This window comes from Choloepus didactylus, chromosome 4 (genome assembly GCF_015220235.1).
Source record: "Choloepus didactylus isolate mChoDid1 chromosome 4, mChoDid1.pri, whole genome shotgun sequence".
NCBI lineage: Eukaryota > Metazoa > Chordata > Mammalia > Pilosa > Megalonychidae > Choloepus > Choloepus didactylus.
In genome coordinates this window covers 56,021,815-56,048,661 of record NC_051310.1, presented here as the reverse complement: position 1 = coordinate 56,048,661, position 26,847 = coordinate 56,021,815, and the positions used below count along the sequence as shown (strand labels likewise).

Here is a 26,847-nt window from a genome sequence, read left to right as displayed (position 1 = left end):
TTTATTCCTAACCATGTGAGAGATATAAAGTATTATTTCTAATACTTAGATTTATGGCAGTGAAGCATACACAATAAAACATTTCAATCATGAAGTTCCTCAGGGTAGATTATTAAATAACCATGAGATTAACCAGGCTAACTTCAAAGTTGATTTGGAATGTTTTACTATTTGTTGCTCTAAGCAGTTATATTAGTCAAATATAAAGGGTTCAGAGTACATTTTCATTAACATGCTATGTATGCCCAGCTACTTCTAAATACTTTCTTGGTCTTCATAACAGTGTTGTCATTCAATAAATATTTAATAAAAAGGCAATTAAAGTTTTATTTATTGTACTTAATGTAAAAGGATGGAAATGAAGATAAATTAGGTTAAAACAGAAAGGATAAAATGTAATTGAAATAAATTGGAGTGCAATTTAAACCAACTTCTTTGTTAATTTTGAAATATTAAAAATATGTGACCACAAATTAAACTGTGTTCAAGTATATCATTATGGAGGAAATAAGAAAAATGTCTACCTTGGTTATTAATTCAGTAAATATCTGGGTTAAGCAACGACTGTATACAAACCTTAAATAAATGTAGAACATAGTCCAGGTATGATTATCTTTGGCTAAAATAGTCCATTATCATTATTTAGAAATCTTTATAAAACATTTACAATTTTCTGTTCATTTTTATTATGATTATTTGTCAATGAAAATATGCAGAATATTTAATCTTACTGGTTTGAATTATAATTATTTTATTACTACTAAAGTGTGTAAAAATTATCATTAACCTATTTAATTGAAGATGATTCCTTTCTCAGTATTTTTATTAAAATCTTTACCACCCAGGAAAAAAACTATACTGAAATGTTATTGGCTTACCTATTATAGTATAAAATAAACTTTAGAATTTTAAATAAGACACTATATTGGTCTAAAATTCTGTCACTGAGTTAAGGTAATAATGGAGAGAGAATATGGTTTTTGGAAGATATTAAATCAAGTCTTACAAACCAGTAAATTAACTTTGATTTTAATAAAATACCATCCACTTAGAATATTTGGCAGATCCCAAATTTTGAATATTGGCTCTTCTATGATTCAGGGCACAGAGCACAGGGACAGGCTTTATTTGTTAGAACAGTGCTGGCTTGTGTTGCTTTTTGCTGGTAGAGTGATGACTTTTAATTACAACCAGAATTGTAATAAGTTGTGGAAATGGAATTCTAATGAATTCTTATATTTTTTTATTTCATTATTAGGCTATCAGCTGCAAAGGTCAACACAGTATATCCTACACTTTGTCAAGAAATCAGACTGTGGTGGTCGAGTACACACATGATAAAGATACAGATATGTTTCAGGTAATGTCATTTTTTAAAATGGAAATTTTAACACATTTTCCCTTCAGTTTTATATTTAAATATGTAATTAGAACTTCCAATACAGTAGTGTTTGATAATGTCTGGGAAGAAATAGGTGAGGATAATATATAAAAATTATTTCTATTTGGTTTTTGAAAGACTCACAAAAAAAAATCTTAAATTGCAAAAAGAAATTTTAAATACTATGTTCTCAGATCTCAATGTATTAAAAATTGAGATTATAACAAGAATAACAATGTTAAGAAGACAACAGGTTCAAAATACTTCCTAAATAGCACTTATATCTAAGAGGACATTAAAACTACTATTATAGGCCTTTTCAAAAATAAGTAGGAAAACATTTTATAGCAAAATTCATGAGATGTGACTGATCACACTCAGAAGCTTTATAGCCTTAAGTGCTCTCATTATTTAAAAAAAAAAAAAAATGAATGAAAATCAAGAAACTAAACATTTACCTGAAAAAAATTGTTTTTAAAAAGTGACAGTCGTTAAAAAACTGCAGAAAAGATTTAAGAATAGTTTTAGTGGTATAAAGTGTCAAATCCAGAAATGTATCAAAAGAAGGAAGAATGGGAGTAATTCTAAAAATCATCAATTAATGAATTTTTTAAAAAACAAGATTTATATTTGGAACTTTAAAACAACAGAAAAGTAAAATTAAAACTAATAAAGGAAAAAAGCCAACACAAGTTGGAAATGATAAGGCTTTTCATTTCCATGGGGAGAGGTGAATTATTAAATAAATGGCAATGATACAAATGTCAAAAAACTATTAACCTATGCTAACATGCCTATGGCATAATAAATGCTAGAGAAAGTAGATATAAATGTAAAAATGAAGGAACAAAAGTCCTAGAGCAAAATTTAGGTGAGTTCATATTCTTGGGGTGGGGAAGGATTAAGCACATCAGCAAATAAAGAAATCTCATGCAGTAAACTATTCATAGATTTTACTTTACATATTCTAGCTTCTTTCCAAATGTCAAAAAAATTAAAAGGCAAACAAATTAGGGAAAATATAGGCTACAAATCTAGTAGGCAAAAGAATGAAACCTGTAACACACTAATCATTTTTCCCACACTTTAAAAAAAAGTGGACAAAGAACAAAATGTGTAATGCTCAAAAAAAAAGAAAGAAATTTGAGGTTTACATATTTATAAATATGTAAAAATATTATAATATACAAATACAAAAATGCCCTAATAAAATAATCTTTATTATATATTGATTTTACAATATTAATTAATATAGTGTTATAAAGCACTGTATGGAATCGGTTACTGTTGATGACACGTGAATTTGTGTGCCTCATTTCTACAAGGCAGAATTACAGTGTCACCAGGGATTTAATCAATTAGACTGTTGACCCAGTAATTTGCCCTTTAAGAATTTTTTTATATAAATAATTAGGAACATGAACAAAACTTTAACCACAAAGAGGTTCATTACAATGTTGTATAAACTAATGAAAAAACTGGAAATAGATCTACACTTCCAGCAGTCAGTGAGAATGGTTACAGTATCATCAATTCAAACACAAAACACCACGTAGCTAGTAAATGATTATTAAATGGCAAAATGCTCACAAAAAAATAAGTGAAAAGGGCAGATGCCCAGTACATAATTTATTTTTTGTATGCATGCATAAATATATATATTATATATAAAAATGTGTATATATATACACACACACACACATACACATATATGAGAGAAGAGATTGAGAAAAAAATGCCCTAGCTCTTTCATCCTGTTTTCTGTAACACCATGAAGTGCATGCCTGCCCTGAACTGCTTGTATCAGTAATTTTTATCCAGAGAGAGAGATTAAATTCTATATATATCTATTCTAACAAATGATTATCATAAACCACAGCACCTCACACTGATAAGAACCAGCCTATAGCAAAATTATGTTCTCTTTTTAGGCTTTCTAGATATTTACTCTAGAGATATCCTTACATACACACAAAATGACATTTGTACAAAGTTACTGCTTCATAGCAAAAGTTGGAAGCAACCTAAGTATCCTTCAGTGGGGGATCAGTTTGATAAATTTGGGCATAGCCTTGCATTAGAGTCCTCCATGGCTATAAAACAGAACAAGGAAAAGCTCTACATACTACATGGAAAGAGCTCCAAAACATATTAAGTATTCCTATTATGACTATAGGACTACATTCAATTAAGAATAATTAGTGTTAAATATTAATAAATTAAATGATTAATATTGAATAGTATTAACTATTATAAAATATTGAGTTAATATTATTAAATTATTTAAATAATACACACATTAAAATTAGTAAAAATTGATCATGTAATTGCCTTTGTAGGGAAGGGGACTGAACAGGGAGATTTTTTACTATGCTTTTTTACATTTTTTTTTTACTTTTGACCCATGTGAATATGTCAGTTATTAGAAAAAAATGTGACAGCTCTATTTAGACATAGACATAGATATTTAAGTGCAGTTTGAAGTCAAAAGTAAGATTTATAGTAGTTGGACAAAATGTTAATAGTGGTTTTGCTCACCATGCCATTCCATCATATAATTTTTCTAAATGTGTTTTTTTCTCATGCGGCTAAAGAAAAGCCCCTCCTAAATAACTATATGCATTTACTTCCATATTTATATTTTTGTGGGATTTCCTAATGATTTCTTCTTTTTACTATTTTCTAAAATCATGCATTTCAAATTTATAAAGTTTTTAATCACTGTATCATGTAGGTAGCCAGAGAATCTTCTTTATACTAAAAAAAGTGAATAAAGAATATTTTACTACTGTTAGTGATTTGTTTTTTACTGCTTAGAATTAACTGGCACATGTAATAGATAAGTCATGTATTACTAAAGTGTGAGGCATTGAATTTCCTTAAGGAGAATTTTGTTTCTTAGTATGTTTTCCAAATTTCGCCTATTATTCTATAGTGATGTGTTGTGACATAGGGCATTCTTCACTATGTAAAATCACATTCAACTCAGATTTTTCATTTTCTTCTTCTCATCTCTGCAAACACAGAATGAATTAAAGATTTACTTGGATTTTTTCAGCTTCCTGTTATTTAGTTCTAAGTATTTGATGTATACATCCCATTTCATCACAGAATATGATTCAAGATCTGCTCTCTCACCTTCATTCCTAACTGAAACTACCATTTCACTGGTGCCAGTTGTTGTTGGGTTTAACCCATTATTGCATCAGCGCCATCAGTGCAGAGATCAACACTGGGAAAGGCAAATGACAACTTCATATTATTATGAAAGCATTTTTGTCTTCATGGACACCTGGGCAGGTGGGGACCCTCAGGGAGCCACAGACCACACTCTCTGAGAACTGCAACCTCTTCATTCCAAAGCTGAGAAATCTGGGTCTGCAAAAGGAAAAGTAGCTTAAACTAAGGACAGAGAAGTCATTTAGTGACCAAACTAAGATTTAGGTCTCTTGAGTTCTTCATTCTCTACACATTCTCAACTTAACCTCTAAATAAAGCATCTTAATTCAAATAAGAATTTATAGATTTATTAAGAAAGCATATTTGTCATTTTTACTAAAGTAATCTGATTCTGTTCAAGACTATCTGGACAAACTGAAAAATTAATGTTAGATTACTTGAAGCAGAGTAGAATTAGTTCTTAGAAGGTCTTGAAAAGCCAAGATTGTTTTAATTTGTCCTCCTTTTAACGCATTTTTTTTTTCTGTCCAGAACCTATCAGTCGCAAGAATCACTGAGCAAAAAGCTCTGCGGCATTCACATTTCTCAATTACGGACCTCAATGTTGAAAGTTGTTCAATTTAGTTATTACCCATTAAAATGATTTCTAAGTTAATTGAGCATTTAAATGCAGAATAACAGAGTAAACCAAAAAAGGGCCCTGTGCCAATTTCCCTTAGTGGAATCAGATAGTAGGCCCCAAACTCAGAAATACTATTATCTGAGAAATAATCAAAGCTAGATCTGAATTTAAAGGCGGGATTAAGTGTGAGAAATTCTGAGTTAATTTATTCAGAATAAGATCTTATTAATCCTTTTCTAGAGTAGGGTAAATAAAGAAAGGAAACACTGAAAAGTCTATCTATTGAGATAGTAAAAGAGAAGAAAATAGTTCATGAAGGGAATCAAAGGAAGTGACGGAATGTCCTGGAAAACCCCCGAGGTGAAGTGTGATGCCAAATACATTCTGACCATGAGGCTGGGAGACCTGTTGGGTCCCAAAGCCAGAACAGTGTCTTTCCTCCTTGGATTCTCAGTTCATCAGCTCTGAGCCTGGGTGCTGTGATGCCTTATGTTTTTGATTTTTGTTTGTTTGATTTTTAATGTAGTTTATAGTAGTTTTAGGTATTTAATGTCTATTTAGTTAAGAGAAAAATGTTAAAGAATATCTTCACTCTTTCAATAGTTATTTCTTGAAACATCGTACATGGTGTGTGTGCGTGTGTATCTCACAGGGTTCAAGGTCACTGTCATCATCCTCCATTCATTAATAGGTATTTCTTGAGCACCTGCGATTTGCCATATACTCTGCTGGTCTCTGTGGATGGACAGTTAGGCTCCCCTCTCCGCCTCTAGAGGAGGCAGACAACAAATAAGCAAGCATTCCAGGCAGAGGAAAGCATTCCAACCGTAGGGAAGAAAGTAGAGTGGGATGAGCTTAGAGAGGTAAGCAGAAGCTAGGTCAGGAGGGCCTTTTAGGCCAGGTAAACAGTTTGGGTTTTATTCTAGGAGTTTTAGGAAGCTTTTGGAAGATTTTAAGCAGGAGAGGGGTATAATCTGATTTATATTCTTAAAAGATCATTCCAACTACTGTGTAGAAAAGATTCTAGGAGGCGAGTATGAAAGCAGGGAGACAGTTTGGAAGCTAGTGTAATCCAAGTAAGAGATGATGATAACTGGAACTAAAGTGGGGCAGAGTGGAAGGATGGAAGGTGTGTTTTGAGGTAGAGTTGACAGGTTTTACAGAGGGTTAATTGTGAGTGTGGAGTAAAGAGAAGAATTGAGGGGATGATTCTTGGGTTTTGATGTTTAGCTTGAGCAAATAGGGAAGTCTGGGGCTTGATTGGGGACCAAGTTCTGTTTAGGGTCATTACATTTGAGATGGTTTTTAGACATTCAGGTAGAGATGGGATGTACTATTCTGAAGTTCAGGAGAGAGATCAGTATTTCCCAAGGTAAATCTGGGTGTCATTGGCTGATAAATGAGACTTGATAAGATTTCCGAGGGAGGTAACAGAAAAAAAAAGGAAAGGAACTATTTACCAACTAACCTGGAAGTGTTTCATTATTTTAATACCAGGTATGGGCATACCAGGATATCCTGGCTGAATATAAACCATGGATTTAGCATGTTATTGATTGCTATCACCTTAGCAAGAATGGATTTCAGTAGGGTCATGGGGAGGGGAGCTCAGTTGAGTGGGCTGAGGAAAGAAGTTGAGAGAGGGGTGAGGAAATGGAGGTAGTGACCATTGACAGGTTTTCCAAGAAGTATCACTTTTAAGTGAGTCAGAGAAATAGTGCTATAGCTTGACATTGCTTGCAGGCAAGGGTCAGCATTTTTAAAGACAGGGGACAAGTTGAGAGCAGTGCCACTCAAACTGTGGTCTGCTGAGCAGCAAAATAGTTCTTACCACTGTAGAGTGAGATGACTATAGAAACTGAGAGGAGGTCTCTGGAAACTTTTATAGCAATTTGGCATTGCTGAAACATCCAAGCAGGTGATCATTTTTATTCTATTTTTTTAGGTGTCCATCAGCATCAGATTGAAATTTTCAAACAAAAACACTGGTCCTTTACCACAGAGAGTTTGAGAAGCACTGCTCCAGAGTGTGTTTAAGTGCTGATGGTGTGATCCAACACAGAGGGAGAAAACAGTGGTTTAGGGGGGAAAGAAGGCAATATCAGGAGCAGAATCCTTGAGAAGGGAAGAATATTGGTATCCCAAGCATCAGTGTAGAGGTTCGCCTTGGCTAGGGGCAGCAGTACTTCATCCATATCATAGGAGAGAAGTCAGAAAATAAGGTTTCAGGTGCAGAGATTGGTAAGACTGGTGGGGGAAAAGGTAAGAGAGGACCTTCCAGGTGTTTTAGTACCTTCTATTGGCATATCCAAACTTTTCTTGCATATGTATAATATTACAAGTGCTGAATTATCCTTACTATGTGTGTAAGTGACCATAGTAAGGAATAAAGTTCCCATTGTAGCTATTATATGAATGTCAGCACTATGTGAATATTAGATGACATTCAAAAGCATCTTCCCTTGTGTACATGACAGGCTTTAAAATAGTAATGTAGATTTGATGCAGTAGTGTTCTGGTTTGCTAATGCTGCCATTATGCAACACACCAGAAATGGATTAGCTTTTATGAAGGGGATTTATTTGGAAATTTCCAAATTTCCAAAGCAATAAGTGTCCAAACTAAGGCATCAACAAGAGGATACCTTCACTGAAGAATGGCTAGTGGCATCCAGAATACCTCTGTCAGCTGAGAAGGCACATGGCTGGCATCTGCTGGTCCCAGGTTGTGTTTCAGCTCCTCTCTCAGCTCCTGTGCATCCTTAGCTTAGCATCTCCAAAAGTCCTTATGTCTGTAACTGACATTATGCATCTCTGAGCATCTCTGTCAGCTCCAAGGCATCTCTCCAAACATCTCTCTCAGCAGCTCTTGGGGCATTTTGTCTTCTCTTAGCTTCTCTGGAACAAACTCTGGGCTACCATCTCAAAATGTCAGGAAGCATCTGGGCCTGTGTCAGCTCTTTTTAAAGGCTGCCAGTAAACTAAGCAAGATTCATGCTGAATGGGCAGGACCACACCTCCATAGAAATAATCTAATCAAAGGTATCACACACAGTTGGGTGAGTCACGTCTCCAAGGAAACAACCTAATCCAAATATTCCACAAGATTGGATTAAAACTTGGCTTTTGGGGGGATATAATATATCCAAACCTGCACATTCCACCCCCTGGACCCCAATAAGACATGTTCTTTCCATATACAAAATAGATTCATCCCATCACAATATCATAAAAAATTAAATCATTTCAGTAATGATAGGTTAGTATAAGGACTTATCAAAATCACTTACAGGCATGGTCTGTCCTAAGGCAAAATTTCCTTCTGGCTGTGGATCTGTGAAACTCAGAACAAGTTATCTGCTTCCAATATACAAAGGAGGGATAGTCATAGGATAAACGTTCTCATTGCCATAGGAGAAACTGAAAGGAAAACAGGGTTCGCGGGACCAAAACAGTTCTGAAAACCCACAGGGCATAATTCATTAGATTTCAAAGTCTGAAAGTCATCTATCTGATGACATTTTATCCTTGGGGCTTGAGAAAGGAGGAGTCCAACCCTTTCCAAGGGTCTTCGCAGCAACCCGTTTCTCTCCAAATGCTGGGGGGAGTGCTCCAACATACCCACGCATTGGGGAAACCACCCTCTTCTCGGCCCCACCCTCCTTAGCCATCGGGGCACTATCCAGACTCTGCCACTCCAGGGCACACACTCAACCCCTTCAGAACAGGGGTGGTGGCCAGGCTCTCCCCAGTCCCTGGGGAATGTGCTTCATCCTCTCTGCGCCTGGGGTGGCATTACTTTTCCTGAGCATCGAGGCGGAAGGCCCACCCTCTTCCTCCAGAGCAAACTCAACCCTTTCCATGTGCATGGGTTGCTCTGCTCTCCTGGCCCAAGGTTTCTTGACTCCAGACCTCAGCTTCCATGTTATGTATTTGAAGAAATTTCTCCTTCAATCTGTCCCTTTTCCATCCCTTTTAGTCCAGACTGGCACTGGTTCTGTTTATAGAAATCTCCCAAAAAAATGTGTTGGCTTGGCATTCAGCTTACAGGGGTCAAAACCATCAGACAACAGGACTTTTCACAAATCCTTCCTGGATAGCTCCATCTCCAATCCCAACTTGTACTGAAATGGCTAGCTGGTTTTCCAGGTTTCATTAAATCTTCACCTCGGGCTGTAACCTCTGGGGTTTCACTTTCTGGAAGCCCAGAGTATTCCAGACCATCAGTTTCTGGTTTCTTTATACCCAAGAGTTCAGTTCTCAGGTTTATCTCTTTCCTCTCGCATTTTACTATAAGCCACAAGGAGAAGCCCGGCTGCATTTTCCATATTTAGTTCAAAATCTCTTCAGCTGAGTACCCTGGATCATCACTTTCAAATTCTACCTTCTATCTGACAACAGGACTCAATTTTGCCTAATTCTCTGCCACTTTAAAACACGGATCGCCTTTCTTCCAGTTGGCACTGACAAATTCATCATTCCTGTCTAAGACTTCATCAGAAGTTTCTTTAGGGTCCATATTTCTACCAACAGTCTCTTCAAAGCAATCTAGGCCTTTTCTATCAAACGTCTCATAATTCTTCCAGAATCTTCCATTTAATCATTTAAAAAGCCATCCCAGCATGTTCAGTGTTTGCAAGCTCAGCAGCACCCCACTTCTCTGTTACCAAAATCTGTTCTGGTTTGCTAATGCTGACATTATGCAAAGTACCAGAAATGGATTGGCTTTTTATGAAGGGGATTTTTTAGGTTACAGATTTCCAGTTCTACAACCATAGTGTCCAAACTAAGGCATCAAGAGGATACCTTCACTGAAGAAAGGCCGATGGCATCCAGAACACCTTTGTCAGCTGGGAAGGCACATGGCTGGCATCTGCTAGTCCAGGTTGTGTTTTAGCTCCTCTCTCAGCTCCTGTGCATCCTTAGCTTAGCATCTCCAAAAATCCTCCTGACCACAACTCCAAGCATCTCTGAGCATCTCTGTCAGCTCCCAAGTGTCTCTCCACACATCTCTCTTAGCTGCTCTTGGGGCATTTTGTCATCTCTTGGCTTCTCCGGAGCAAACTCGGGGTTAGCATCTCAAAGCATCAACAAACATCTGGGCCTGTGTCAGTTCTTTTTAAAGCCCTCCAGTAAACTCACGCTGAATGGGCAGGACCACACCTCCATGGAAATAATCTAATCAAAAGTATCACCTATAGTTGGGTGAGTCACATCTCCATGGAAACAACCTAATCCAAATATCCCACAAGATTGGATTAAAACATGGCTTTTGGGGATGGGGAGGCGACATAATGTATCCAAACCGGCACAAATAGTCAAAAGAAAGGACAGGTTCCAAGTTTTCTACACTGATTGATTTCTAGTAGGAAAGTGGGTTATATTTTTTCTTAGCAAAAGCAATATGAGACTCTTGCCCTAAAATGTAAAATTATGCTAGCACTCTACAGATTAGATTTAAATGGAAATGAATTGGTAAGCAAACCTTATATGACCAGTCAGATAAGAATCATAACTTGAAATAATTGATCCTAGCAGTATATTACAGTTGGAATAAAATTTCATGTTTTACGGTCAATTTCAGTTAATTCATCAGGAGATTAATGTAATACTTTGGGATGAACTCAGAATGTGGACCTTCCAGATGAAAATAATCTCTGCAGGCAAGAAGGAGCAGTTGTGTGACAGTGTAGCAGAGGGAGGTTTTTAACTTTGAGCTTTTAACAGAGCTTGAGAAGTCTTTGCCCTTTCCCATGGAGGGTGACAAAAGTTAGGGCAGAGGATGGGCCATCATGGGGCTTCAGGTTTTGTGGGATGACTAGGCAATTTCACAACTTTTAACATTTCACTTCTAAATTTTATTAGAATACAGGTTCAGGACTGTTTTTTTCCCAAGTTTAAGGTAGCCTTTATTTTCTCCTGTATACTTTTCTGTATTTGTAAAGTATTTTGCATTGAATATTTGTTACTTTTCAAATTTAAAAAATCTGTAAAAAAAAAAAAAAAAAATTAAAGAGAGCAGTCTGACTGAGTAGAGCCTCCAAGGGGCTATACTCCCTGCCGTTAAATGAATCCTGTGGCAGAGAGATTTTGTAACTTTAGAAAGATGAACTGTATGAAAAGATTTTTTAATACCTCTAATTTAGATTTCATGTTGCATTTTTTTAACAAGTTCCATGTTTTCTAAACCTGAAATGCATATATTCAGGCAATATGCATCTATTCAAGTTGATAGTTTCAGTGAACCCAGCAGTTTAGTTTATTCCAAGAGCATTTCATTAGGGCAAGAAATTAAGGGTTGCAAAAAATAGGAGAAAATAGAGGTCTTTTGTCTGTGGTTTTACAGAGATAGTCTATGCATGAGAATGTATCTGTGAAATTCACAAAAGAAATTTAATAATATTGTTCCAGGAAGGAAGCAGAGCTAAATGATAGAAAATATGTTTTTTCACTTTTATTCAAGGGGATAAAAAGTGTATTATGTTGCTTATGTTTTAGATTGAATTTTGAAAGCAAAATAAAGATACCTGGGAAACTGGCATTTTTGGAACCTGCTGTACTCACACCCAGGGGTTCTGTGTGCATTCCTCCCATGGGGCCTTTGGAATCAAAGTCGCTAATGCAAGCAGAGAACATTAATATGTTGTGAGAAATGATTCCTTTACATATAAATGACTTTTAATTTAAGAAGACTCGTTGGCACTTATAACATTGATGACTTTTTTTCAGTTAGAGATTTGTAGAGCATCATTACATAAATATTTTACTATTCCATTTGAGGATTTCTTTATTTGTAAACAGATCCTTAAATCTCCTCAGTTCAAAGGTAAAAGCAGTACCTGTCTTTTTTGGATTTATGGAATTTGAAAAGCTTTGTTAAAACACTAAGATTTCCTAATGAAATATATGCTTTCTGGCAGCATTTAAACCTACCAAGGAAAGTAAGCAAATATAATATTTTTGGCAACTTTGTAGACTTTCCCAAGAGAGTTTTTTAAAAAAACACAAAGCTGAAATGTTAAGACCAGCTTTTTGAAAATCTTTTATTTGACTATATCCGAAATGTTAGGCTGACCGGTATAAGCCCTTTACATCATTCTCATTTGCGCGGAGCAGTGGTAATAAACATTTTATTTCTGTCAGGGTTAGGCCTTTTCTTGTTTGGTGCTATGAGTGACCGTTGATTTATTTAGTGAGGAAAACCATTCTCTGGAGTTGGGCAAGGGAGAGAATGTGAGTCTTTGTTAGCTTCTTTTAAAATCTTTCTTGCTTTTACCCACTCAGAAACAGGAGAAGAAAAAAGAATGATTTGCTGTGAAAGTCATATTTCTACCTGATCCAAGAGATAAAATCTGATGTTTGGAGGGCGATATAATATTTCCCCCAGAATAGAAAATTGAACCTTCTCTTAATATTTTAAATCTGATGATTGGTACCATAATATCTCCCTTAGTTAAACAGGAAAGAGAAAACAACTGAAAATTTTTCATTAAATTCTGACCCTCAGAGCAGAGTTAATGAATGTTAAAGGAATTTTGAGTGCTCATTGAATGTGAGCAAAGATATGGCAATATGATATTTTTCAAGTGAATCATGAGTATATTTGATCTATTTAGGTGGGCAGATCAACAGAAAGCCCTATTGACTTTGTCGTCACAGACACCATTTCTGGCAGTCAGAGTAACGATGAAGCCCAGATCACACAAAGCACCATATCCAGGTTTGCCTGCAGGATTGTCTGTGACAGAAATGAACCTTACACAGCACGGATATTCGCAGCAGGATTTGACTCTTCCAAAAATATATTTCTTGGAGTAAGTACTTTTAAAAAGTATATTGTCACAAGAAAAGCTGCCATGATTATGATGATGAACATTTAATGTGGCAAAACATTTGCTTTGCATGCTGCCTCTTGTTAGATTTTGAGATTTTAGTCCTCAGATGGCCAGTTTGAAAAACTTTTTAAAAATTCTGAAAATAATTGAACCATGTTTGTTGTTATATAAACTATATTAATTATAACATGTACCTATTTAAAAATTATGTATATTGGAGTTCCAGGGAAGATGATGGAGTAGAGTGCCCCAGGATTCACTCCTCCTCCAAAAGATAGTGGACAGGCAGCAATGGTCTGAAATTACTGTTCTTGGACTCAAGAGGCCAGAGGAGCACTGTACAGCACCCAGGGGAGAGCAGGAGGAGGAGGTGGAGAAACTGCAGTAAAGAACTGTGAGTGGCTCACTCTGCGGAGGATGCCAGCACCCATCACCCACACCAGAGGCAAGCTGCCTCAGGTCCGGTCACTGGCTGGCTGTTGAGGACAGAGAGGAATGTGGAAGCCCTCTTCTCCAAGAATGTGGTGGGGACACAGCTGAGTACCGAACATGACTTTGAATCAGCAAGTTTAGATCGCTGAGTCCCAGCTCTGAAACACTGTTTTAGCCTGCCTCGGACTGCTGCAGCCATTGTTTCAACCCCATCCCCAAGAGGGGTGAAAATAGTGGAACTTTAAAGACACAGGGCCTCCTTACTGCAGTGGGGAACAGTTTGCTAAAGAGCAGCATTTGCTGGGCAGGTGAGAAAGCACAGCCATCAAGAAGGCTTTTTGGTGTCTTCCTAGCCCTTTCCCTGGGGCTCTTTGGAACTGGTCTGCATCCCCTTTGTGGGTCCCTAGCCCTGTTTAGGCTGAGAAATACTGACTTGGGAAAGTCCTCTGTAGGGTGACAATCCTCCCAGAATTTGCTCTCCTGGCAAAAGCAGCCAGAGGCAACGAAAGGAGAGGAAAAAAAAAAAATATATATATATATATATAGAGAGGTAAAATACAAACAAACAGTACAGATCAAGATCCCTGAAGAAGAAACACAGGAAAGGAAGCTTTCTCCTGTGGGTGAAACAATTTCACAAATAGTTGCAAGCTTAAAAATTATACTGTATACCCAGGGGAAGAATCAGAAGAAGAAGAGCTAGAAAATCTGATCAGTTAAACACAGGCAATTCTAAAGGTTTAGAATAAGTTGACCCAGTGTCAAAGAAGAGCCTTGACACAAAGTCAATCAACAGTAAAACCCTAGGCAAGAGAGAGAAACAGACTCTCAGAGTAAAATCAAGATAATCAGATGCCTAAATACCAGCAAAAAATTACAGGCTATACTAAGAAACAGGACAATATGGCCCAGTCAAAGGAATAAACTAAAACTTCAGAGGTGACATAGAAGATAGGATAATCAAAATCTTACAGACAGAAGAACAGATAGAGAAGAGAATGGAAAATTTTGAGCATGAATGACAGCATTAAACATGCATCGTGATTGTCCCAGAAGGACAGGTTAAGAGAAAAGGGGCAGAAAGAATATTTAAGGAAATAATGGCTGAAAATTTGTACACTCTTATGAAAGACATAAATATATAGGTCCAAGAGTGCAAAGTCCAAACAAAATAAATACTAATAGACCTACTCCAAGATTCATACTAATCAGAATGTCAAATGCCAAAGATAAAGAGGAAATCCTGAAAGCAGCAAGAGAAAAGTGATTCATCACATGCAAGGAAATCACAATAAGATTAACTGCCAGTTTCTCATCAGAAACCATAGGTGCGAGAAGACAATGATATAATATATTTAAGGTACTGAAAGAGAAAAATTGCCAACCAAGAATTCTTTATCCAACAAAACTGTCCTTTATAAATCAGGGGAGTGGGTTACGATATTCACAAATAAATAGAAACTGTGAGAGAGTTTGTCAACAAGAGGTCTATCTACAAAAAATACTAAAGGGGGTTCTGCAAGTTGAAAGGAAAAGACAGAAGAAAGAAGGTTGGAAGAGAGTGGAGAAATGAAGATTATCAGTAACAGTAACTAAAAGGGTAAAAAAAGGCAAAAATAAGTTATGACATATAAAAACTAAAGGATAAAATGTTTGAAGTAAATATTGCCTTTGCAATAATAACATTGCATGTTAATAGATTAAACTCCCCAGTCAAAAGACAGTGATTGGCAGAATGGATAAAAAAGTTTGATCCATCTATATGCTGTCTACAAGAGACTCACCTTGGACCCAAGGACCTCTTTTAGTTTGCTAAAGCTGCTAGAATGCAATATACCAGAAATCAGTTGGCTTTTAATAATGGGAATTTGTTAATTTACAAGTTTACAGAAAAACCACATGATCATCTTGACTGACACAGAAAAAACACTTTGAAAGATAGGAATAAAAAACTTCCTCAACGTGACAAACGACATATATGAAAAACACAGCTAACATCATACACAATGGTCAAAGACTTAAAGCTTTCCCTTTAAGAACTGGAACAAGACAAGTATGCCCACTGTCACCATTATTATTCAACATTGTGCTAGAAGTTCTAGCTAGAGCAATTAGGCAAGAAAAAGAAATAAACTGCATCCAAATTGGAAAGGAAGAAAGACTTCACTATTTGCAGATGACATAATCCTGTATATGGAAAATCCTGAAAAATCTACAACAAAGTTACTAGAGCTAATGTAGGAGTTCAGCAAAGTAACAGTATACAATACCAACACGCAAAAGTCAGTATTGTTTCCATACACTAGTAACATGCAACCTGAGGAAGAAATCAAGAAAAAAATCAAGTATCTAGAAATAGATTTAGCTAAGGATTTAAAGGACTTGTACACAGAAAACTATAAAACATTGCTAAAAGAAATCAAAGAAGACCTAAATAATCCATGTTCATGGATTGGAAGACTAAATATCATTAAGTTGTCAATTCTACCCAAATTGATTTACAGATTCAGTGCAATCACAATCAAAATTCCAACAGCCTACTTTGCAGAAATGGAAAAGCCAATCATCAAATTTATTTGGAAGGGTATGGAGCCCTGAATAGCCAAAAACATCTTGAAAAAGAATAATGAAGTTGGAAGATTCACATATCCTGACTTTAAAGCATATTACAAAGCTACAGTGGTCAAAACAACATGGTACTGGCATAAAGATAGGTATATTGACCAATGGAATTGAAATGAAAGTTCAGAAATAGACCCTTAGATCTGTAGCCAATTGATATTTGACAAGGCTACCAAATCCACTCACCTGGGACAGAGCAGTTTCTTCAACAAATGGTGCGAGGAAGACTGGATATCCGTATGTAAAAGAATGAAAGAGGACCCCTATCTCACACTAGCTACAAGAATTAACTCAAAATGGATATAAATTTAAAAATAAAAGCCAGGACCATAAAACTAGAAGAAAATGTAGAAAAGCATCTCCAAGATATTGTAGTAGGGTATGGTTTCTTAGACTTTACCCCCAAAGCAGAAGCAACACAAGTAAGAATAGATAAATGGGACCTCCTCAAAATTAAAAACTTTTATGCTTCAAAGGACTTTGTCAAGAAAGTAAAAAGACAGCCTATTCAATGGGAGAAAGTTTTTGGAAACCACATAGCTGATAAGCGTTGAATATCTAGAATATATAAAGAAATTCTGCAACTCCACAATACAAAGACAACCCCATTTAAAAATGGGTGTGCCAGTTTGAATGTATTGTGTCCCCCAAAGTGCCATCATCTTTGATGCAATCTTGTGTGGGCAGATGTATTAGTGTTGATTAGATTGTAATTCTTTGATTGAGTGTTTCCATGGAGGCGTGGCCCTGCCCAATCAGTGTGGGCCTGGATTAGTTTACTAGAGCACTATATAAGTTCAGACAGAAGGAGCGAGCTTGCTTCAGCCAAGAGGGACATTTTGAAGAACCCACAGGAACTGTGAGAGGAGCTAGAACACAACCTGGGATCAGCAGTTCCCAGCCACACACCTTCTCAGCTTAGAGAGGTTTTCTGGACGCCATTGGCCATCCTCCAGTGAAGGTACCTGATTGTTGTTGACTTACCTTGAACACTTTTTGGCCTTAAGATGGTAACTTTGTAACCAAATAAACCCCCTTTATAAAAGCCAATCCATTTCTGGTGTTTTGAGAAAAGGCAGCATTAGCAAACTGAAACAATGGGCAAAAGACTTGAATAGACATTTTTCCAAAGAGGAAATACAAACGGCCACAAAGCACATGAAAAGATGCCCAACATCACTAGCTATTAGGGAAATGCAAATCAAAACCACAGTGAAATACCATTTCATACCTACTAGAAGAGCCACTATTAAGAAAACAGGAAACTACAAGTGTTGGAGAGGATGTGGAGAAATAGGAACACTCATTAACTGCTGGTGGGAATGTAAAATTGTGCAGCTGCAGTGGAAGACAGTTTGGCAGGTCCTCAGGAAGCTAAGTATAGAATTATCATATGATCTAGAGCAGTCCTGCTACTAATTATATACCCAGAAGAACTGAAAGCAGATACTTGAACAGACATTTGCACACCAATGTTCATAGTAGCATTATTCACAATTGCCAAAAGGTGGAAGCCACCCAAGTGTCCATCTACCAGTGAATGGATAAACAAAATGTGGTATATGCATACAATGGAATATTATTCAGCTGTAAGAAAGAATGAAGTCCTGATGCATGCAACAACATGGATGATCCTTGAGGACATTAGGTTGCACTCCAAAGCATAAGCCAGACACAAAAGGACAAATACTGTATGATCTCACTGATATGAACTAATTATAATAAGCAAACTCAAAGAATTAGATTCTAGAATATAGGTTACCAGGAGATATGATGGGAGTATAGAATGGGGTGCTGATGCTTAATTTCTGCAGAATTTCTTATTAGGTCGATTGTAAATCTTTGGAAATGGATAATGGTGACGGTAGCACATTATTATGAGCATAATTAACAGCGCTGAGTTATGAGTGTGAATGTGATCGAAAAGGGAAGTTTGGGTCACATATGTTACTAGAAGGAAAGTTAGAGGATAAAACATGGGACTGTATAACACAGTGAACCCTGATGTGGACAATGACTGTGATTAATGGTACAAATGTAAGAATGTTCTTTCATGAATTATAACACATATATGTCACTATTCCAAGATGTTGATAATAGGGTGGTATATTGGGAAAAGTACAACTAATGCAAACTATGGACTACAGTGAACAAGAATATTTTAATATTCTTTCATCTATTGTAACAAAGGTACCATATCAACGCAAAGTCTCAATAATGGGGGGACGGGATACATGAGAACATTGTGTTTTTTACATGACCTTTAAGTAAACCTACAACTTCTCTAATTAAAAACAATAATCAAAAATACATAAATTAATAGTCTATATTATATATTGATGGTAGGCTTAAGAGGGTTTACTTCAGAGGAGTGAGAAATGGCCATATCTGGATAATTAGGGTCCAGAGGCAAACTTTAGTGATTCATTCATTCAGCACATTTTTACTGAGTGTTCCATACTGGTTACTGTAGATGTGATATCACAAGAACAAAACATTGAAAATCCCCATCCTCATGGAGTTTCCATGTAATTGAAACCCAAAAATTTAGTAAATATCCAGTTTTAATATAGTTCCCATTTGAATCAAGATAGTTTTTGCAGGGAGGCAGGGAGCATTCAATGTAAGAATGTTCTTTCATGAATTATAACACATATATGTTATATATGTGTTATATGTTACAATCAAACTGTATTGTCCCACATGACAAGAAGATGCAAGGAAGGCCAGCTCCAGGGTTAGCTCCTTCAGTGCGTCTGCTACATCCAAGGACCCAGGTTCTTTCCGTCTTGCCCTCTGCCTTCCTCTGCACATGAGCTTCGTCCTCAGGCGAGGTCTGCTCATAGTGAAAGCTGGCTCCTGCATTTCCAGACATCCCCTGCAACATGACGACTTCCAGTGGAAGAAGATATGCCAGAGGCACTTGGCTCCTCATCTCTTTTTAGAGTAAAGAGACCTTTCCTGGAAGCCTCCAAGAAGACCTTATCCTGTCTCATTAGCCAGAGCTCAGTCACATGCCCACCGCTAAGCCATCCTTTGGGCAGGGGCCTGGGATTGGTATAATTGGTCTACACTAATCAGGATATATCCCTGAGTCATGTGAACAGTATCCTAGCTCTGTCACCAAGGAAGATGAGGGAAGTTGCTATGGTACAGGCAACCAAGTGTCTGTCTTGCTGCTTGTGCCTTCCACCTTTGAGGATATAAACGTTGATTTGTATGGAAGTACAATGCCACAGCTTGTTGACTTGACATTTTTTGAAATTTTGTACTATTAATAAAAATTGTTTTTTTTTAAATGATTATCCTTCCTTCTGTATATTTCCCAGATAATGAGGGCATATAAAGCATTTTTTTTTTTTGGTAGAATGAAAGCGCTACACAAATAGAACTGAAGAACACAGATTTTTGGACTCACTTGGGAGTTTTTAAAAAGAATCTCTGAGGGAGAGGCTCAGGCACCAAGTTTTTTAGTGTGTGTGTGTGTGTGTGTGTGTGTAACTCCCTAGATGAATGTAAAGTCCAGTGATAAATCATTCATCCATTTTAGCACTTCTTTTGTACTGTCAGAATAATTGCATTTTAACTTCCTGATTCTCTAGCTTTAAATAGGAAATGAAAATTCATCACTTTTTCCTCCTCCTTACCCCTACCCAGTATTTTAAAGGGATTCTAGAAACCCTTCATTTTGAACATAGCCTTAGCATGCATTTTCTATTCCGTGGCATGCTCTCCAGGAAAAGGCAGCAAAATGGAAAAACCCTGATGGCCACATGGATGGACTCACGACAAACGGTGTCCTGGTGATGCATCCAAGAGGGGGCTTCACTGAAGAGTCCCAGCCTGGGGTCTGGCGCGAGATCTCGGTCTGCGGAGATGTCTATACCTTGCGAGAAACCAGGTCGGCCCAGCAAAGGGGAAAGCTGGTGAGTGGACTTCGCTCTGCAGAATGTACTGAACTGCAAAAACACAACTTGAGGACTATCATTTTCCTCCCCTGAAATTCTGAACCTTTATACAGGTACAGATGCTATGTACCATTGACCAAGGAGAATGAAATTTCTACAAGCACCTAAAAGTAAGAAGGAAATGGCCTTATTTTCTTTAATGATTAAGCTTTCACATAGTGGAAGTAAATATCCTTTACCCCTTACCTCCTTAAGAGCATAATCTTTTATTTTATACCTCACCACAAAATCCCACCTTAATTCATTTGAAGAAAAATAAACTGATTTTTATTGTAGAACTTTACTAATTTGGAAAAATCCTGAGCAGTCCAAGATTGGTTAGTTAAAATATGGATTACAGAATTAATTTCTAGACTTTCCTGGAACTAAAAGATATTTATGTTAGCTTTTTTTTTCTTGAGTTCATAGTAAAAAATTAGTGCAGAATTGCCTATGTTCTTCACCAAAATCATAGTTACAGCTTTTTACTTGAAATGATTCATGTACTTCATTAACCTGGCATGTTAATATTTTCCTGTAAATATCCCCACTTATTCCCATGCCTTAAAGCAGTTGGTCTTTTAACCCTCTCTTCTTCCAGAGAGAAATTATCATAGCGTAAATGGGAAGCACTGGGTTTCTGATCTTGCCATTATATGGCTCAGTCACTAAAAGGTTCTTAGTATATTTTCCACACCCTGTATTTTTAGCCAATTGTTAGGGAGAGGCTAGAACAGAAGAGAGCAAATGTCTTCTTCCAAACCCACATAGAAAAACTTACAGGAAATAGAAGGTAGGATCTAGCATTTTTCAGAGAGAACGATGATAACCAAATATTGCTAAGATGGAAAAAGAATATGGGAAACTGTTTTGCTAAACTGGTTTGCTATTCTCTACTGCATGTTTGGTTTTAGGGAATTGTTATTTTTATTACTATTTTATACCGTTACTCACCTACAGGTGTAGCCTCTCTGTTTTATAGTCAAGCCTGGTCTTGGAGCATCATATCTGAGTAAATATGAGAAGCATTTTCTATGAAAGGCCAAGCAAATTCAATAAACTTTGTTTAAACACTTTTCAAGAGATTGTAAATAGGGAAGGGAATGTAAAAGCATTTTTTTCCAAATAACTTTTTGTTTCCAATCATTGGATAATTTTACACAAAACTTACCTAGACTGTATGGACTGGTTGTAATCATTACAATAGCAACAGTAAGAAGTTAGCAAACGATTGCTGGCTGCAGGCACTGCGCGAACATTTCAGAGGCATTAATCCCTCTAGTCTGAACAGCAGCCCTGTCAGGGAAGTGGAATCATCCGCATTCTAAAAGTGAAGAAGATACGGCATAGGGAGGTTAAATAGTGTCACAGAGTCAAAGGCGCTGCGGCGGCTGGGGATTGAGATTCCGGTCTCCCTGCTTGAAGAGTGTGGACTCCTAGTCACCACTCAGTACTGCCTGGGGGTGGGAGGTGGGGGCACACCTGGCTCTCATCGGAGGTGGTTTGCAGCAGAGCATTTGCCTCTGGGTATAACTAAAGCAGCACCTTGGAAACCATGGGGAGCTTGTTTGTCCAGATAAGCACATCCCAGCCCGAGTTCCATGCCCACTCTGATTATTATGTAGTGACCCAGCTCAGGCAGCTGTGTGTGCCAGAGGATCTTACCATACTACCAAAAAGAACTCCAAAAATACAGGTATAGCCTCTCTGTTTTATAGTAAAGCCTGGTCTTGGAGCATCATATCTGAGTAAATATGAGTTAATGGGTTATACGAAATACAGACTAATTATTAAGTTAATCCCTGTAAGTTACATTTAGATCTAAGTAGAGTTGTGCTGTATGTTTGATTGTGTAACATTGAACTGACCAGTTATAAAGATTTCAGCCAGTATCCTCTTGGGCTCCTGGGAGATGCTGAACAGATACATCATCCTTCCAATCCCCAGTTGTTAACCTCTGAAAAACATTTTGTCTCTGTCTGAGATAAAAGCCTACTGATTCTCTGAGCTTCTGTTTCAATTTATGACCCTTGGGTCCTGTACATGTTGCTGGTAGCATTTGGTATAAATTATGTCTATCTGGAGATTAGATCTGGAGGACGGTCTCTGGCAGTACTCTCCATTTGCAGTCTAGCACAAGAAATATTAGGAGTAAAGTGATCAGCTCAAAGTCCAGAATGTTTGTTTGTTATAACAGTATTAGATGTCCCCTGTCCTCACTGAGTGGAGCTAGTGTTAATAGGAGGTTTTGTATTGATATACTCCACATTTAATATAAATCAACATGCTAATGTGTTCTTAACAACAAATCGCCGTATTTTCTCATTAGTACAGCAAATGATGGAAACTTGGTACTTTACACTTAAAGTAAATAATGTAGGAGCTTAACCCCCATTTAGTAAATAGGTTGTTCTTGGTCAGAGTTCTCCAGAGAAATAGAAACTTATAAGATACACGTCTGTATCTATAGCTACATGTATTATGTATATATGTATTAACAGATTTATTTCAAGGAATTGGCTCATGTAGTAACAGGGCAGGCCAGCAGACAGGAAACTCAGGTAGGGGTTGATGCTGCAGTCTTGAGGGAGAATTTCTTCTTCCTCAGGGAATCCTCAGTGTTGACTTTTAAAGCCTTTTGCTCGATTCAGTGAGACCCACCCACATTATTGAGAATAATCTCCTTTACTTAAAATCAACCGGTTGTGGATGTTCGCCCCATCTACAAAATACCTTCCCAGCAATGTCTGGGTTAGTGTTTGATTAAATAACTGGATACTATAGCCTAGCCAAGTTGACACAAACGTACCATCAGTAGATGAACAGACTGTAAATCGAGTCCTGCTCATTTACCTAGTTAATGATAACATATGGTAGCATTTATTGTATCATTTATAGGAGGCTATTGAGTGGGAGTTTGCCAAGCCAAGGGGTAGAGCTGGGGTGGGCTGTGCTGTGCTGGAGGGTTCTAGGCCAGGTCCAGTGGTGCAGACACCTGCAGCAATCCAAATCAGTGCATTCTAGATGGGGACTTCCTCCAGCTCAGGGTGGGGAAGTCCTCACTCAAGGTCAGAGAGGCAGAAGCAACGGCTAGAGAAGCCAGGAGTAACCATGTCATGAATGACGTTTGGGCTTGAGTCTGAGGGCATTGGGGAGCCAGAGAGAGACCAGATGTTTAGTTCTTCCCTTATCTCTCCCTCACCTTTACAGAGTTCTTTTTCTGTGCCTTATGAATGGGGTGTCCTTTGTCCTCTCTGCATGGGTGCTGCCTGGGAAGTCTCCTCTACTTCCATAGCTTCACCTAGTTACTGACAAATCCCAGAGATGTTTCTCCAGGCCACATCTGTCTCCCAGGCTATAGTCACACGTGCTTTCTATGCATTACCACAGCAGATAATGCCACACCAAAACTGAACTTACTCTCTTTTCCCCAATTCTCTTTTCTCTTATATTCCCTATCTGTGAAAAGTCCCATTCTCCCTAGACAAGAAAGCCAGATATGTGAACGTCTTTCCTGCTCAGATCAGGAGCTGAGGCCCATTGCGTGCCCCCTTAACATCTAATACCTGTTTGTCCCTATTGTCTGTTGCCACTGAGACTCTCATTGTTGAGGGGCACCAGCCCTCTTTTGCCTAGTTAGAGAACCCCAGCTGTTTCCTCACCTCTTTTCTTATATCCCTCTAATCCATCCTCCAAAATTCTGGAAGTGACCTTTTTTAAAGGCAAAACTGTATTTTTATGGTTGCCTAAACCTCCCCATGGGCACCCTTGGATGCAGGAGGCCAGCCTCCCTCTCCAGCCCGTGTCCTGCCCTGCCCCACCAGCACCCTGTGTTCCAGCCTTGCTCAGCTCTCTGTTGAAGCCCTGGTTGTTCCCTCAGTGCACATACCATTTGGCCTTTTCATGCTTCTTTCTGGAGTGTCTTCCTTCCATCCCACCCACTGACTCTTTGTTTTTCTTTTTAGAAAAGTTGTAGGTTTACAGAACAATCATGCATGAAATACAGGATTCCCATGTACTTGCATTGGTGTGGAAAATTTGTTACAATTGATGACAGCACATTTTTGTAATTCTGCTATTTTTTAACAGTAGTTACATTTGTTACAATTGATGAGAGATTATTACAGTAGTACTATTAAATATTGTCCATAGTTGACATGAGGGTATTTTTCCCTGTATTCCCAACCTATTATTTTTTTATGCATGTCTTTATTTTATTATCTACCCATACCCTGAATCAAGGGGAATCAGTCCCAAGGTTTTTACAATCACATAGTCACAAGATAAAAGCTATATAGTTATAAAACCATTATCAATGATCATGGCTACTGGATTACAGTTCAACATTTTCAGATATTTCCTCTGGCTATTCTAATACACCAGAAACTAAAAAGAAGTTCCTATATAATGAGTCAGTAGTCATAATCATTTGTTAAATCCTAACTTCTCTGTGACAACTCCTCCCTCTCATTTGATCATTCTTTCAATCTTCAGTATCTCTGGGCAATGACTATTCTCACTTCTTTGTACTAAAGGGGTATTGACATTATGGGCTAGAAGAATTGAACTGGTTGATGTTCTTTAAGAGACTGGTACCTCTGCCACCCACCAACTCTTGACAACATCTTTTTTTGAACCTCTGCTTAAAGGAAAACCCTTTTAGAAACCATTTCTGTCTATCATCAGGTTAAGATAACACATATTTATATAGTGCTTACCATGTGCAGACATTGTTCTAGGCACTTTATTTGGATTAATTTATTTAATCCTCAAAACAACCTTGTCAACATTTTACAGAAGAGGTCATCAAGGCACAGAGGGCTTAAGTAACCTGCCCAAGGTCACACACCTACCAGGTGACAGAGCCAGGATTCAGGACCAGACTGGCCAGCTCCAGAGTCTATGTTCTTAACCCGTTTGGTGGTATGGCCTCACACAGCCCTTTCAGTAGTCTGTTGACTTTAGCTTCTAGCTCTAGGCATGCATGCCCCCATTACTAAAGAACAAGTCTCTTTAGGATGGGACAAAGGTTTTATTGGTCTTTGTACCCAGGGCTTAGAGCCTGTGGGCACACGGAGGCAGTGATCGGACTTCCCCCAACCACGTCCTTGCCAGACGTGTAGGCGCATGGTGCCCTCACCCAGCCAGGCTTTTAGAAATGAAGGTTAATAGTGACTGCTCCTGCTTCAGACGTTAGGAATGAAGGACAAGAGATAGATTCAAGGTGCATCTGAAGCTAAGATCACCAGGAATCTTTTAGAACAGTGTGGTAATTACTGCAAGACCCCTGCAAGGGGCTCCGGATTGGCTTTGCTTGAGTCTGAGCCTTCACTGGGGGTCCTCTTGGGACATCTCCCATCTCTTATGAGACCAATGAATAAGAGTGTTATTTAGCTAAGCAGGAAAAATCAAAATCTAAGGAGATTTGTAAAGTTCGTTGAAATAATCATTACATGAATTCAACACGTACAGCTAGATACACTGTACTTAGGGCTTTGAGCATATGTCCTAGATGTATTAAATCCACTTTTCAAATGAGGAAACTGTGGAGGCTAAGGGAAGATAAAGCACTTCCCCAGTCCCGTCATTATGGGGCTAGACTGCCTCCCAACTTACACTGAACTGCATCCTGTGTTTTCTTCAAAGATGGTTTTTGTTGACTTTGAGAAGGAAGAATGTTGGAGTGATTTGCCAAATTTTGCTGTTAAAAGGCATGTCTATGAAACCTTGTTGCAGGTGGAAAGTGAAACCAACGTGCTGCAGGACGGCTCCCTCATTGATCTGTGTGGGGCCACTCTTCTCTGGAGAACAGCAGACGGCCTTTTTCATACTCCAACTCAGAAACACATAGAAGCTCTCCGGCAGGAGATCAACGCCGCCCGGCCGCAGTGTCCTGTGGGGCTCAACACCTTGGCCTTCCCCAGCATCAACAGAAAAGAAGTGGTGGAGGAGAAGCAGCCCTGGGCGTATCTCAGCTGCGGCCACGTGCACGGGTACCACAACTGGGGCCACCGGAGCGACACGGAGGCCAACGAGAGGGAGTGCCCCATGTGCAGGACTGTGGGCCCCTACGTCCCTCTCTGGCTTGGCTGTGAGGCAGGATTTTATGTGGACGCAGGACCGCCAACCCATGCTTTTACCCCATGTGGACATGTGTGCTCAGAGAAGTCTGCAAAATACTGGTCTCAGATTCCGTTGCCTCATGGAACTCATGCATTTCACGCTGCCTGCCCTTTCTGTGCAACGCAGCTGGTTGGGGAACAAAACTGCATCAAATTGATTTTCCAAGGTCCAATTGACTGATGCCCTCGACAGCCATCTACGTCTTTATTAACAAGTTACTGTGAAGATTTTGCCACTAATTCTAGATTTTACCTTTTTATAATGTTTATTAAGGGGAGGGGGTGGGGCTGGGGAAAAAGAGGGGACACTGATGAAACATGCCAGGAATTTAACAGATATCCATGGTGTGTTGCATGCTCGAAACAGCGGCATAGTCATTGAAGTCTGCTTGATTAAACCATGGTATCTTTGTAATAATTGGATTTTAAATGCTATGCTTTTATTTCAACCTTGGGTTTTTAACCAAGTTAAAAAACTTGGACAGCCTTTAAATCGTATTTTGCAAATGTAGAAGAAACTTATTTGAAAGTCCTTGGCTCTTAATGTGCAGGCTTCAGTGCTACATGGTGTAGGTGTTAATTGAAAAACACAATGTCTGGAAATACTTGATAATGACTAGAATATGACCCGATACCAAAGGGGTGGCGCTATAAAATGTTATTGATTGACAGGAGGCCTTATGCCCAGGTGGTTGTTTTGAATCTGG

The 26,847-nt window shown here is 38.1% G+C and overlaps 1 protein-coding gene across 1 annotated transcript in view; it reads left to right on the top strand.

Annotated features, from left to right (window-relative positions):
- Positions 1-26,414, top strand: part of PELI2 (pellino E3 ubiquitin protein ligase family member 2) — a 191,479-nt gene extending 165,065 nt beyond the window's left edge. The window contains exons 3-6 of the mRNA XM_037832643.1: positions 1,259-1,360; positions 12,799-12,996; positions 19,809-19,997; positions 25,755-26,414. Coding sequence (XP_037688571.1) covers positions 1,259-1,360; positions 12,799-12,996; positions 19,809-19,997; positions 25,755-26,321 — 1,056 coding nt within the window. The 3' untranslated portion in view covers positions 26,322-26,414. The remainder of the gene's footprint in view (positions 1-1,258; positions 1,361-12,798; positions 12,997-19,808; positions 19,998-25,754) is intronic.
- Positions 26,415-26,847: the final 433 nt, after the last annotated feature.